General features: G+C 35.9%; 1 protein-coding gene across 5 annotated transcripts in view; it reads left to right on the plus strand.

Annotated features, from left to right (window-relative positions):
- Positions 1-14,389, plus strand: part of cv-c (RhoGTPase activating protein) — a 698,249-nt gene extending 683,860 nt beyond the window's left edge. For all 5 annotated transcript variants that reach the window (XM_083119445.1, XM_083119448.1, XM_083119450.1 and 2 more), the window contains 4 exons: positions 654-805; positions 2,294-2,572; positions 5,053-5,232; positions 12,310-14,389. In XM_083119445.1, the coding sequence (XP_082975571.1) occupies positions 654-805; positions 2,294-2,572; positions 5,053-5,232; positions 12,310-12,424 (726 nt within the window). In that variant the 3' untranslated portion in view covers positions 12,425-14,389. The remainder of the gene's footprint in view (positions 1-653; positions 806-2,293; positions 2,573-5,052; positions 5,233-12,309) is intronic.
- Positions 14,390-16,702: the final 2,313 nt, after the last annotated feature.

Below are 16,702 nucleotides of genomic sequence, written 5' to 3' on the forward strand. Positions count from 1 at the left end.
AAGATTTCCTCTCTATTCCCATTACAAAGTAATAAGATTAGTATTTCTTATAACCACATTTCATCCCAAGAGTTTCTCAAGCCATAAAACGTCAGTGCAAACTGGCAGAATTCCAAAATTCCGATGTTGATCCAGCATCATGAGTGCGATTGGAAACTAGTTGAAATGAAAAAGTAATAGGCTCCGCTTTAGAAAGCTAAAAGCCAGTTAAACATCACTCAACAAAAAGTTTCGTGACAAGTGTTCACTTTAAAAGGGCCATTGCACAACCAAGGTTTTTTTTTTTTTCAGCCTCATTCAAATAGCTATTTACAAACTAAATTGTGAGAACTATATTTGCTTTTGTAACATGTTTCTAATCTGAAATTAAAATGCATTATGTGCTCCATTTGAATTTGTTCTAGCAACAGTTTTCCCAGTAAGATGAAACTTTCGAGTGTGCCATAATAGTGATGATTGCCAGGTAGGACTGAAATTGTCAAAAAAAACAACCAAAAAACAAGGAATTGTATATGTATTTCATTATTTCAGCATACAGCATGTTGTGCTTTCGTCAGGTCAGCTATTTGAACACTGATGAATTATGCAAACAATTGAGAAAATGAAATTTCCTTTCCATTTTGTTTAAACTTGTATCTTTGTATTTTTTAAAGGTGTCTGAAGAAATGTTGTTACAATGCCACTTCAATTACATGGAGGAAAGCGTGCCGGTTGCATTGGAAGAATTGGGTGCTGAAATTCAACTTGACTGGCGTGGTTATTTGAACGCATGCATAACTGCTATGCTGAAAGAAGCACGTGAAAAGTAAGTAATACTATCTGCATTATAACATAATTTTAAAGCATTATTCGATTTGAATAATTGCAATATTATCACCTTCAAGATAGTTGCTATTAGCAGGTTGTAAAAGCAGGGTGTCTACCATTTTGTAAAAACAAAATTTCATGACTTTTCCAGGCTTTCCAGACCAAATCATTAATTCAATTCATGTGTTTAAACACGTGTGTAAGAAGTTCATTACATACATTTTATCTAAACACCTAACTTAAAATCCCCCTAAGTTTTTAGATTATTCACTTCAGATCGCATAAAGTAATAACAAAAGGGAAACTGAACAGAAATTGACTGTTGGTTTGATTAATTTACTTTATTTATCATACTTTGCTTTTGTGCCACTTTTGGCTAATTGCTAAGATATGATGAAATTGATGAATGAACATCCACAAACATCCATGCCCAGGCCGGGATTCAAACCTGGGACCCCTGGCGTCGTAGCGTGATGTGCTAACCACTCCACCATGGGGGTGGAAATTTGACTGTTGGATAGGGGCATTAGGTATGAGCTTTTACCTATCACTTGCCATATATTGACTAATGGTAACAAAATATTTTTTTTTAAAAAAATAAAAAATCTTAACAATTATAGCATAAATAATACATAATATAGTAAAATTTAGTAATTCATGTTTGGGGAATAGAACCTAAAAAAGGAAGTCTCACAAATAGAGTTAGGAATTTGTTTACATTATTTATTTAAAATTTAGTAGGGATGGGCTGATATGAAATTTTGGCTGATACCGATAAAGTACCGATATAAAATTTACCGATAACCGATATTCTACTGTTCCGATATAAAATTAGATATGGTACTTGAAGAATCTGAAATGTTCATTGATCTCCTTAACAAATGTGTGTTTCGAAAACTGCAGTACAAAAGAAGTTTAATATTTAGACAATAACTTTTTTAGAAAGTAGGGCATCGAGATTATCCATAAAAATTACAACAAAATTGCAGAATTTTGCACTAAATTATAAGATATTTATCGATATATCGGATACACCAATATGCCTATATCGGCCAATACCGATAGAGTACCGATTAATCTGTCCCATCCCTAAAATTTAGTAATATATTAATCCTACTATCTATCAACTAAATAAAGCACAAAAATTGTAACACGAAAATGGTAAATGCCAATAACCATTTACTGTAATAGGTTTCTATTTGAAAATAGTTCAAAACAGAGTATTTAATACACATTTTTTTACTGTAAGTACTGAAGTATAGTTTGTCCACAACAAATTTAAAATTTCATGCTTGTCAGTTTTCTTTGTTTGAAAACCTACTTTTAGTGCACTACTACAAAAAAAATCTTGATTTTTCCAGAACACGTAAATTCCCACACTTTTCCAGGATTTCCACACTGGTAAGCACTCTGAAAAGTAGAGATGTTGATCCATTAATTATTTTTTATTAAAAAAAAAGTTATTTCCAATTTTTTCTCTTTTCAGGAGCCGAGGATGGGTGAGCATGTCTGGTTTAGACTCGCAAGTGGACATAGCATATAAGAAAGTTGGGGATGGACATCCCTTGCGGTTATGGAGAGTGGCAACGGAAGTCGAAGCTCCTCCTCTGGAATTGTTGAATCGGGTTCTTCGAGAGCAGCACATATGGGATTACAGCTTGCTGAAATGGAGGATAGTGACAAAACTTGACAATCAAGTTGAAGTGTTTCAGTATGTGAGCAGCAGCATGGCTCCCCAACCTGCAAAAGACTATTGTGTTTTGCGGTAAGTGTTTTACTAATATGGAGTATTCACACATGCAGACACAATTCTCGTAGAACAATATTTCTGTTACTTGCACTAAAAACATTTTAAAAAGCAGATTTTATTGTAAATACAAAGAAGTCATGCTGGACAATTGGGAACTACCCGAAATGAAGAAGTAATGGAGTCAGGTAGCAGTGGTGATGGGACTTGACGTGCTGACCATGGATCTGACAAAATCCATTTGGCAAGCCCTGGTTGTCAAAGGGATGTGCCACAGACATTAAGGTGCCCCAAAAGTAACACAGGATTTAATTTAAGAAAAAAAAAAAAACATTTATTTATTTATTTATTAGTAGGCAAAGTTATTACATTATTTGAAAAGGTAAACATTGCCATTAAATGTGGAATAGGATATCTGACAAATGTCCTCCGCTGCATTGTGCTTTTTCAAATGTCCAGTTGCAATGACAGACGGTGCACTGAGGTTTCGGGACACACCCGCAGACTCAATCAAAGCGACAATGTTTTAAGCTGAATGACCGGTATGAAGTCAACTAGTCATTTCAGTTGTTTCATTTGGGTCATTTCTCCTAATGGAAACGTCACGTAATTTATGCACAGTCTCATCAAAACATTCTCCATAATTGTAATGAATTTTAACAATTGTCACTCACTCCTCCGTCGTGTAGTGTGCTCCATATTGACTAACCCCAACATATTTACTACATGTCACCTCTCAGAATGCTGCCAACCATGAGGAAACAAAATGGTGCACAATTTAAATCCTGTGTTACTTTTGGGACACCCTTTATTTTGATTGAATTCTTTACACAAGAATTACTAATCCATGTACTGTGTATATTTTAATAATTTACACGAGCAGTAAAATGACTAAGAAATGGTTCTTAAGTACATGAATTCATTATTTTATAGTCAAGAAGTGCATGCTATAAATGTTTGCTTAATCTTGCTGCCCACCAAGTTCTGAAGGAGGGTCATTATACATATATGCACAGGATGTTGACATACAGTACTGACAAAATTTAACAACACATAGGGAGCACCAAAGCAAAAACTCTAAACTCCATGTTCCAGCATGTTCTAGCCTGTACATTGCAGCCATGTAGTACAGATTTGCAGTTGCCATTAACATTTATTTTTTCTGTCAGATGACATACTGGGTGAGCATAAAATCTTTCCCTGATTTCAAACATTTATTACACAAAACGTACACTAGGTAGAGACATGCGGTTCTTTGGAAATTGTACCAAAACTCTAAAAGTTTATTGTGTTTTGTTTTTGAATTGTCCTCCCCAAATCACAAGTTTATTGTTTTATTCATAAAGTTCAACATGTATGCAATTTGTTGCATGGAGAATGTCTAAACAAGATGCAATTTCTCTCCATGATGAAGAGGTTTTCTTAGTATGTCAACCAGGATATGCTTTCAAGAGCTAACATTACTCTCATCTTCAGGGATTCAATGTCACTTCAATCCCTGAAGATGAGAGTGACATTAGCTCTGGAAAGTTTGGAAGTCAATTTGGAAATCACCTGGTCGACATCCCGAGAAAACCTCTTCATTATTCGCTGCCAGGAAAGCTTCAAGAATAATTCCTCTCCATGCATTAGACAACATCTTCACATTGGGATTTAGAGGTTTGTGGGTACTGGAGTAAATATTTCCAAACCACTGGGTTGGGAGGGATGGTCCAGCATCATTGCCTCCACATTCTCCGGATATTACACCTCTAGACTTTCTTTCTGTGGGGATTTACTAAGGACAAAGTATACAGTTCACCAGTTCCAGATGTTGAATGTCGAAGGTGCAGATAACAGTAGTGTTAGTGACTGGGACCGACTTTTGGTGTAATAAATGTTTGAAACTAGGGAAAGACTTTATGCTAATTGCTCACCCTGTACTAACAGCAGAAATGTGCTACAGAAAGAGTACCATGACAGCAAACACACTGGGTTTAACCCCCCTCCTCCTTTAAATAATGCATTGTGTCACATATTCCATATTATGCTTCCGTGTTAAGTTGGTGTTTTAAGTCCACTTTATGCACAGTAAGGCTAATCGGGACTGGACCTACAGTTTAAAGTGGGATCCGAACCACTATGTGCCTCCACCAGGTATCGAACCTGGCCTCTTTCGTGTTAAAGAAGTCTTTATATTCCAGCCCTGGAATGATCTTGTATGCCATGATGACACATGGGATATGTAGGGACCCAACACATCTATGATCTCTTGCCTTTTTGTGGAGGTGATCATTGACATCATACTCACATTTTATTAAGAGACCTTTATTTTTCAGCACAAGCTAGCTCTAGCTTGCTCACCCTGTGTGTGTGTGTGTGTTCACCGTCTAAAGTGAAAGTTAAAAAGTAATGCACATAACTAACAGTAATTAATATTTCAACTGTTTTATTATAAATGTAATATACAAAGTACTTAAAATGTATTTTATTAAAAACATAATTGTTTGTTTCTGTAGATCTTGGAGATCAGATCTTCCCAAAGGAGCTTGTGTCATTGTAGAAACTTCTGTGGAACATCCAGATGCCAATGTGATGCTGGGAGGTGTTAGGGCAATTGTTCTAGCTTCACGATACCTCATAGAGCCATGCGGTTCTGGGAAGTCTCGGATAATGCACTTGTCCAGAGTGGATACCAAGTAAGTTTTCTTTAAAATATATTTGGTCACATATGATGCAACCCCCTCCCCCTGCAGTTAACACATTTCTCATACTACACTGATTGTTTCAAGCAAGTTCAAGATAAAGTAAGTGGAACTAGCAATTTCTGAGCTAGCTTTTTATCTTGAGTGAATTCTTATGGGGCTAAACCTTTATCTGAAGCTCTCTCTCTGACACACACACACACGTTCATACTATAATCCTTTTTTTTTTCCTCTCCCCACTTGGTTACATATTAGGAGAGAACCTGTTTCCTTCATCAGATATATTTGAAAAAGCTCTCCAGACTCCAGGTGTCTGTACAAATGCTGCATGACACTTTTGCAGTGTCCGTATTTCCCGACTGAATAGCGTAATGTAGTTGAAGCAAAAGCAAGTGACATTGTAAGCATCCCAGAAAAGCACTTTCCTTAAAATTTCCACTGAAAAATGATTTCTAAATAACCCTTGTAATTATGCAAAGTGCACAATTACCATTATTTTTGCAATAATATTGTGGGGAGAAATGGGTTGTGTGATTAAACAATTTCTCATGAAAAGTTATGAATATTTTAAAGGAAAACCCAGATTCATATGATGCTTCAGGTCATAACATGCATTACATTATACAATGATTGATTGTACTTCACTTGTCTGCCACTTTTGGCTAATTACGAAGATGTCACGAATGGTAATCAATCACAAATGCACACAGGACAGGACACAACTCAGACAGGCTGGCCATACAGAGGATTATACTGACAGATTCCAGATGCCAGAGCCTTATTAGTCTGCAAATGCAGGGTGTACTACATGGAAGAGAGGTTGACATTTGGGTGCCTTCCGAAAGGGTCATCGTGTACATTATGCATGCAACAATACAGATTATAGAACCTTGTTAGCCATGATGCAGTTTCAAGGTGCATTGCAAGGAGGAGAGCTTGACACATGAGACTTCTAAAAAGGATATATTCAGCATAGCCTTAGCTATTCAAATAATGTAGTTGGTATTTGGATCAATACCTTCAGAGCATTCTTTAATAATTATTGACTAAACGTACCTGTTTAGTTCGAAAGAAGTACCCATTTTAATATTGGGGAACATGGGTGTAAACAGTAACCTTTCCAGAAGGCACTGAAGTGAGTGGCAAGCTCGCTTCTCCGTAGTACACCTTACCGCCCATTGCACAGACTTTAGTAAAAGAAATCCTATTTCAAATGCAGGGTGCCCCCCCGATGGTGCAGTGGTAGCGTCGTCACCTTGTAATCAAGGTGTCCCGGGTTCGATACCCTGTGGAGTGGTTCGGATCCCACTTTAAATTGTAGGTCCATTCCCGATTAGCCTTACTGTGCACAAAGTGGACTTAAACACCAACTCAACAACAACTCAAATGCAGGGTGTCTACCAAAATAACAAATCCAAAATTTTTTACTTTTCCTTGACCTTTTTACCTTATTCTTAACATTTTATCGCCTGCCCCCTATTTAGGTAGAGTTGGAAATTAAGAAAATATTTTTATTTAATGAAAAACCCCTACTACAAGGCCGGTTAAGACGAAAACTGAAGCTGCACGTTAACCAGATATTTAGACTTCCTTTAATTATTACGGCACGTAAAAATTAATGCTTCAGACTTCATCCTGGATAAGGAATGGCCACATTACTTTAATATTTTTACACAACTTGCAACATACAAGAATGTAATTCTTAAGAAACAAAGTGAAAAATCTTGACCACAACTCAATACAATTTTAGATTTTCAAAATATACAATTTTATGAAATCCCAGTACAAGTATACAGGGTGACTGGTAATTAGATGTATTCCCTGAAAGGGGATAAAGTAGAGACAATTTGCAATAAATTTGACCATATGATACCCCGTCCGAAAATTAGTAGTTTTCGAGATAATCGAGTTTCAATTGTTTTTTAAAAAAAATGACAATTTTCCACATAAAAAGATGAATTGAGAAAAAACTGCTCATTGTATGCCACTTATTTCAGAGTTTTCTGATAGCTAACAAATAAGTGGTTCGTTGAAAAAAAAGTTTTTCCCAAATAACAATCACATGTAAGTAACGGGTGGGTCTAAACTTACAAGTGATGATAAAAAAATGCACTCTTAGTTTACTTGGCAACGTATTAATAACAAAAATGGTATGACATGAAGCGTACAAATTACTTTTTTAATTACTTCCTTGTGACATCTGCTATCCAACAAGATACAAATGTTGCTAACATACACATTTGTGTACAAGAAATAATACTTCATTCATCTTCATGTGAATGGAATCAATGAACAATACAATTAAAGAACATTACACGTCTTGCTCAAAGTGGGCACCTCCGTTACGAAAGCAGGCACGCATGTTTTTACGGACATTTGGTCTGTTAACTCGTGATGTGATGGTGTCTTTGATGTGTTGACCAGCTGTTAAGATCCTCTCCCTGAGCTCTTCTTGCGAGTTTACCGGTGGCTTGTCATGTGGCTCCAAATGTAAAAGTCGCAAGGCGTCAAAACGATCGGGAGATCGAGCTGGGCAGCCATCATGCTGATAAATCATGTCACGTCTTGTAGCTAGAGGCACATCCTCCAACAACATTGCCATCCCGTTCCTCAAAAACTGTTCATAAGTGATACCATTTAAGATTTGGGGCAGGAAAAATGGCTCGATCAAATGATTGTTGATTACGCCCATCCATACTTATTTCTTTGGCGTGCGACAGTGGCTGGATGAAAATTACCCAAAGAAAGGGATTGGCCGAGGCAGCCCGATTCCCTGGCCAGCTCGATCCCCCGATTTGACGCCTTGCGGCTTTTACATTTGGAGCCACATGACAAGACACCGGTAAACTCGCAAGAAGAGCTCAGGGAGAGGATCTTAACAGCTGGTCAACACATCAAAGACACCATCACATCACGAGTTAACAGACCAAATGTCCGTAAAAACATGCGTGCCTGCTTTCGTAACGGAGGTGCCCACTTTGAGCAAGACGTGTAATGTTCTTTAATTGTATTGTTCATTGATTCCATTCACATGAAGATGAATGAAGTATTATTTCTTGTACACAAATGTGTATGTTAGCAACATTTGTATCTTGTTGGATAGCAGATGTCACAAGGAAGTAATTAAAGTAATTTGTACGCTTCGTGTCATACCATTTTTGTTATTAATACGTTGCCAAGTAAACTAAGAGTGCATTTTTTTATCATCAGTTGTAAGTTTAGACCCACCCGTTACTTACATGTGATTGTTATTTGGGAAAAACTTTTTTTTCAACGAACCACTTATTTGTTAGCTATCAGAAAACGCTGAAATAAGTTCCATACAAAGAGCAGTTTTTTCTCAATTCATCTTTTTATGTGGAAAATTGTAATTTTTTAAAAAAACAATTGAAACTCGATTATCTCAAACTACTAAATTTCGGACGGGGTATCATATGGTCAAATTTATTGCAAATTGTCTCTACTTTATCCCCTTTCAGGGAATACATCTAATTACCAGTCACCCTGTATAACAATGTAAATTCACTATACTGTAAGAAATTGCAAGAATTCTTGACTTTTTCTTGATTGGTAGGCACCCTGAAATGAATGTTAAAATTTGGGTAGTAAATCAATAAAATGCAGCCATCAACAAGAGGAAAGATATGTAATTTTGGAAAAAGCACTGTTTTTAAGAATCAAACTTTTAGATTAATTAATTTATCACTTTGACAAAAATAACCTGTACTATATCTTGTTCCTCAAAATAGATTCAATTACAGTATTTTAATAATGATGTGACATGGTATCTCAATTAGATTTATAAGTAATTCTCAGTTATATGCATTATTTTATTTTCACCTTGACATACGTATAACTCAGGTTCAACTGTATTAGAATTACAATAAGAGCTTTTCCAATCCAAGAAATATTGTAGAACTGCAACTGCAAAGTATTATACAAATATTCAGTAATTTCTTAATTATATACAAGTTTGAAAGGTACATGTATATTTCCTTGTACAAAATAACTACATTTATTTTTATATCTTGTTTTGAAAGACATTATTTTTGAAGGGTAAGACGTGCAAAAGAAACATAGTTCCATTTGCAATATTCTTACGTTATGCTCTGAAGTATGGTTATTATTGAAAAAAGTTTCACTTACACTATATAGATAATGTTACACAAAATGCAAGCAATGATGTATGTTTGGCTTTAAGTGGTCTTCAATGACTAGCAAACCTCTACACAAATGCGCTGCAATATGGTTCACTTTTTTTGTGTGAAGAAAACATTAACTTTTTTTTGTTATTGAAGTGATTACACTTACCCAGACAATGCATTAAACCATAATTTCATACCATTATCAACTCCCATATGAGTTACATAGCTGACTGACACTGTTTGGAAAGTAGCTTCATTGGAACTGCATCTAAAAAAACAATGGTGAGGTTCAGTTTTGCATCAAAATTTTAAAAAAGAACAAAATAGTAAATAGTGAGTTTAAACTCTTTCTTTTGTTCAGCTTAAAACAATACCATAATCCCAATTAGAAAGAGAGGGGGAGAAATATTAACCTACCCCCCCCCTTCTCTCTCAAACGTATGCTGACCAATCACCGATCAGCATTCTAATACCTCGTGCAACCTCACAGGTTTTACCAACACTTAACTGTAGCCTAAAATGTTCCTCCTCCATGTTTTCAGATGACTCTTCTCAGTATTATGGAATTATCTGTCAGAAAGGCCAATATGAAATTGTTCATTAACTTTTGAAATATGATGCTGTGAAATATTAGTAATGCTTTAACCTTTAGCAGATGGAGCCTCGAGCGCAGGTAAAGCTCCTCTCCACAGGACTCTTTCCAAGTGGATGCTTTTCAAACTTGCCGTGAAGGAGAAAAAAAATTGTAGCTCAAAAACTAATTGTCTTTTAGAGACATGAAACCTGTTGTGTTATCTTTCAGAATGACAGGACTTTTAGCGGAGATGAAATTTATACATTGTACCTCTCAATAATAAGTGTTAAAGAAGAAGAAAACTGAAATTTTTCCAAAACAAAAAAAGACTGAAGTCAATGAAAAAATGTAGTATGTAGCACTGGAACATTCTTACACCCATGAAAAGTTTCATTGAAAATAAGCTGATAGTTCTTGGGGTCAAAAAATTAATAATTTATAATAAGAGCGGCAGTGAAATAATTATTGAAGCATTCCTGGCGGTGAATGATGAAGAGGTTTTCTCGGTATATCAACCACGTGATTTCCAGATAGGCTTCAGAGCTTTCGAGAGCTAACGTGAAGTGACTTCAATCCCTGAATGTGAGAGTGAAGCCTATCCGGAAATCACCTGGTTGATATCCCAAGAAAACCTCTTCAAGAGTGGCAGTGTAGCCAACAATGGAAACAATTTCCAGAATTTCGCTTCTGGCGTTGGCCCTATGGATGCTGGATGGACCAAATTTGGAGGGAAACATGACAAAAGACCACATACTTTGGAGGAAAAAAAGGAAAATACGGCATTTAGAAATACTGCATAATTTCGGAAAATTTCGAAATTTATCCCTTTGCCCCCAGGGTCTCCACTGGCAAGACAGCAGAGATTTTGGTTGGAGTATCCGGGATGCCAAAATTTCAACTTCACAAATGTAGTCTTATTTCCTTCCTTACTTCCTGCAAGTACCTGCATGACCCATTATTTGTATTTTTTCTTTGTCGAACTCTTTGTGATTTACCATAAATTGATGCATGCGAGGCCAACCTGACAGCTGGCAGTTCAAGGGTTTGAAACGTTTCATGCACATGCACATTTCGAACATTCACATAGGAGATTAATCAACAGTAGTATTATTATAATTGCTTTAATTTGATCAGTGCCATTGTTGTCACCATTTGCTCCTTTTTATTGCTCCTAGTTTTTTGTTACTCTGCTTTTGGCAATTTGCAAATGAAGAACACAATGATGGCACTTGTTTCTTCAAGTTGCAGAGTGAAGTCTATCAAAATACTATGCTATCTTTTTCTGTAATTTTGTTTACAACATTGTATATGTATTAACATATAGTATTATATTATTATTATTCTTAGAAGCATTTCATTGCACAATTCATATTAATTATGATGAAAAGAGGAAGTAAACCCAGTGAAAAGTATTTAGTGTGTATTAAGTTTATGCTGTAATGTATGTTGTAATGCATACTAAATAAATTAGAATAATGTTTTACAAATATGATAAATAAAATATTTGTAAATATGCAAACAAATATAAGAAAAAATAGGTAACATAAAAATGTAAAGTTCCTGTGAATATAGCACTGTGCCATGAAAGCACATTTAGGGGATGTGGGGGTTGGGCCCCATATATTCTTGATCACGGCACTACATGCTTAGGATGCCTTTATCCCCCAGGGTTGCCCCTAGGTACCCATTGATTTGAGTCTTGATGAATCCAGGAGCCACTTATGCGGGGACAAAGTCTGAAAAATTACGACCTTCAATCACTCACCGCGTGAATCGAACCTGGGTCTCCCACGTGGCAGTCAGATGCCATACTGACTTTTTTGGGTAAAAAGAATACCCCTAACCGGTAGTATCTCTCTTGTTCTCAAGCTTTTCTCAAGTTTAACACATCAATTTTCTCTAAATTCTCTGGATTATCATTGGGACAAACTCAAATATCCATGTCTGAACCAGGATTCGAACCTGGACCCCTGGCATTGAAGCATGCTGTGCTAATTACTCTGCCACTGATGTCGACAATGACTAGATCACAGTGGCTCTCTTGGGGAGAAAAAAAAAGGACAAATAATTCATTGACGCAAAAATATTTTAGCTAGTACTAAAGGAAACTTTAATCAATAATATTGACAATATAATAAATAAAATAATAATATAAATGTTGCGCTTGCAGAATGAAAGGGCTATTCCCAGCAGGCCACATGGAGTCTACACATATCTGACCAGAGAGCCTTACATAACACTTCAAAATTCAAATATAACTGCCACTTAACCTGATATTATATCCGATCCCTCTGCTAGAGATCATTTCAAACAATTTATTATGTAAAACTAAAACTGTGCCTTATTTTTCAGAGGAAGAACACCCGAGTGGTACAACAAAAGTTACGGACACATATGCGCATTACATCTTACAAGGATAAGAGACTCCTTCAAGCATAGCACAGACGGACCGGAAAGTAAGGTCTGAGGCAAACTGCAGCAGAGAATGAAGTGGTGTTTTTGCATGTGATAAATAATAAAATACAAAGACATATCAACTTCCATTCAATGTATCATGAAATGTGTCACAGGGCAAAGAACGATTTTAATCCTTTACTGAACATTCGACAGAAGGTGCCCTGACATTACAAATGAGTTATTTTTTAGTAAAATTTGCTTGATATTGTGTAGAAGAGGGGTAAAAGACAGGTCATAATATGTTACAGTAATATTAAAGCAAATATAAGTTGTTTGTTGTCTTGTTTATAGTTTAAAAAACCTCTTGTAATAACTGTATATTGGGAGCAAGATTGAGCTTTAAAACTTCTTGCAGTCATTTTTTGCTAATAAAAAAAGGAATGTCACTAGTCATATATTGAAATACGTTATAGAAGAACATTTTGGAAAAGGATGTTTCTCTCAGGGATGGTAGACTTAGAGCAAAAGACATCATGAACTCTGGTGTATATTGTAAATATTCAGAGTTAACAATAAGAGTGTTGGAGTAAGTAAAAACATTGGACCTGTCAATTTTGTATTGCAAAATTAAGACCAGAGAGGATTTTAAAAATATACTAAATATAAACATTTCATATTTATCATATATTTTGTAAACTGATTAATAATAAGACACAGTACAATAACACAGTATGGCAAAAACATAGCTTCCCTGACTTTGTACAATGATGAGAATTGAATTTCAAATAAGATCAGTCAATTGATTTTCCTTAATTCTATATCAACACAATGCCTACATGTTACAGTCTGTACATTGAAACATGGGTGTAACTTAGGGGCAGAATCAAACTTGGGGGGGGGGGCAGGAGGAACAAGTTTTTTATACCATAAAAATAGAATTCAAGACTATTTTGCTAAATAACTGTTACAGTTAGTACCCATAATTGTAAAATTTAATAAACCTGGAAATAAACCCCGTCAAGTTATGCCTATGCACTGAAAGTACATTACAGTGGAACCCCGATATTACGTTCTTGGGTTTCACATTTTCTCGCATTATACATTGAATCTTGATGGTCCCAACATAGCAAAATGCGATAAAATTTTCCTCGATTTTACGTTCTCCTGCATTTTAAGTTTTTTCCAGCTTTGTGCCCTGAAAATGTAAGATCGGGGTTCCACTGTATATCAAAAAGATTTATTTAAATTAATAGCATTAACATTCACCCTTTAAAGGACCGTGTAATATAGCATAGTAGTCTGGGAAGCTAGTGTTTGAATACATAGAAAGTGTTTTAAACATTCCAAATTTTTGGCATAATTTAAGTACATGTGGTGGCTGGCTAGAAAGAACGATTACAGCAAAATAAATAGAAAAACTGAAATTGTATCGGACAATAATATTAATAGCCAACAGATTCGACATACTTGCTCCTTTTTTTTACACATCTCCATTATTACACTTTTGGCTAGTGGGAAATATTAAATTTTCTTACCTTTGACATTTAAAGTTGTATAGTTAATAACTGAGCCCACATTATATACACATATATACTCAAAGTTTACCATTTTTCTCCTCTATATCAAAATTTGTAATTATTGTAAGGAAAATATTTAAGAAACAGGTATAAATGAATATTTTTGTATATAATATATGTACATAAATATTAAATACAATCTATATATACACATAAAACTATATATATACACATATTCATAACGAATTTTCTTCCCTTGCATGTTTTCTATTGACCAGCTGCTGTTGTGTAAAGCATGCTGAAACATACCAAAGTACATTCCTGATGAAATGTATTTTTTAGTGTAAAAGTTGTGCTGTAAAAATAATGTATGGTTGAGGAACTGTAAAAATGAGATTGTCTGTTGCGATGTGGTTTCTTATGTGTGTGTGTTGTTTTTTCTGTATCTAACAGATTGTGTCCACTCAACTGTTACAAACACCATGTGCTTTAAAAAAGAAATACACCATTGGAATTATTGCCTTTGCCTTTTTTCTTTTTAATGTAAAAGTTCTTTCCTTCTGCAGTTTCTGGAACCAAGGAGGGAAAGCAAGCATGTTTTAATCAGTTGTCAACTGAGCCTAATTACGGTGAACCAGTGGCGTGGTGTGAAAAGTGTTACCGGCCGGCCATCAGTACGACAATTATGCCTGCTAGATGTCATCACCCTCAACCAAAAAAAAAAAGTCTTTGATCTAGATTTTTGTTCATCTCGTTCTTTGTTTGCAATCCGCACAGTGATTTAGCCACAAACACGCCTAGAAAGAACTACCACTCATGAAACAGTTACCACGAAAATCCAATGAATAGTGGTGAACCTTGTCAATTCTTCATCTGTCTCTTTCTTTGCAATGAGGTGCAAAGGGGAAGAAGAACCACACTTTTCTCGGGTCGGTTTAACAGTCAATGTGGAAGGGAAGCCCAGCTGTACGTACTACTGTTGCCAACTTAGTATTTTGGAGCAAGGTTTGTCCAAATCATGAATCACACCAAGGAAGGAACTATCTTTTCGTCTAATACCTAGCTGGTCTCATATGTAGTTAAATCCAGCCTTGGCTTTGCAGTCTACCTCTAGTTGCTTCACAGAAATAGTACCCTCATTTTAGGCAGGATTTAGCTCTTTCTGCCAATCCAATGTGAACACACTGGCCTGTGTCCGGCAGGCCTTACCAGTAACTGGGCCCCTAAACAGGCATTTGAATAACTCCAGAGCACACTTGCCCCAAAGTCTTTCCCGCTCTTCCCTTGCATTGGCACCTTCTCTTGTTACCTCTTGAGGGTAGCGGTACGGGCTCCCTCTTCTCTTCTGTCGGCTGCAGAAAAAAATGTCCCCTGCAATATCTACTAGACGGCAATGCTATTGGTTAATGTATTTAACAATGTTGTCATGCCATGCCGCTGCTGTAAACTGAACTTGTTAAGATACAGACAAAGGCTGGAATGGACAGACAAGAAAACTACCAACATCGAAAGGACGATGCTAGTTAGCATACGGAATTGAGAGCTCTTTGCTCAACATACCGTCACATGCGAATAATGACCAACCAGGCAAAGCAAGAGGTATACACCCGAAGCCTGGTGGTACACATATAACTGTCATCTGTCTGTGGTAGTTGGCCCTCAAATATGGATCATGAAGTGAAAAACTCAGAGAAATGGAAACTTAAATGAACATAGTCATCATCTTCGCACTAACATGTAGTTTGGTCTATCTTGGAGTGCTGCAGGAAGAGCATTTTGCTCGAGCACCAAATAGTTCTCATGGACAATGCATGGAATTGAGAGCTTCTTTGATCGAGCAAATAACGTTCGAAAAGGCAAAACGAGTGGTAAGCACTCGAAGTCCAGTAGTAAATGTATAACCATAATGTGTCTGTGGTAGTGGGCGCGCTCGAACATGGATCATGAGATGAAAGGTGAAACATAGTTATTATATCCATGTTACAATGTAGTCTATCTTACCACTACAGAGATATATGGAAATTAAACACATGATTGTGTGCTAAAATTGCCAGGATGGATACTTTACATATATGTGTCTACGATTATTGTCACATTAAAATGTAAATGATCTAGCGTGGGAGAGACTAAAGAGTATGAGCAAACTAAAGTGGTTTTATGCACTACTCTAATAGGCAAATATGAAAATTATATATATGATTGTGGGCTGCAAATACGTAAGTGGACATTTTATATCTATTTTCTATGATAATTGTTACATTAAAATGATGTTTGATTGTATGTCATTACTGTATCTTATTTCACAGAATACGATTATTCTTTTCGGTAAGTGGACATTGATGTACTGGTTGCACTGTGATTAGATATTTTGAATTGTTTAGGCAGGCCAGTCAGCATGTGTATCGAGAGTTGCATTTTACATTTCAGTCTGTAGACATTGCATACTTTCACATATCATATTTGGGTCTTACATAATAATGTATGGACTTATTATTTAGAATTGAAATTGCATTAGTTTCTTTCCATGTAGGGGTTTTAGTTTCACAATCGCATATTTATTATACAACTGCATATTTTATTCCCCAATCATGAACATAAAGTTTTGTGTGTGAATATGCTAAGAAGAAATGGTGTGGTTTTGAATGGTACAGGCAATTCAAGGAAGGGCAAGAAGATATGCATGATGATCCCAAAATGTGGACAGCCAAAAATGACAAATGCAAATGTGGAAAAGTACGAACACTGGTGTGCTCAGATCTAAGCTTAAGTGTGATACTAATTTCAAAATTGAATATGAATAGCAAAACAGTGCAACAGATTCTAATGGAGGG

Source organism: Lepisma saccharinum, chromosome 3, assembly GCF_977018435.1.
Source record: "Lepisma saccharinum chromosome 3, izLepSacc3.1, whole genome shotgun sequence".
NCBI classification, from domain to species: Eukaryota; Metazoa; Arthropoda; class Insecta; order Zygentoma; family Lepismatidae; genus Lepisma; species Lepisma saccharinum.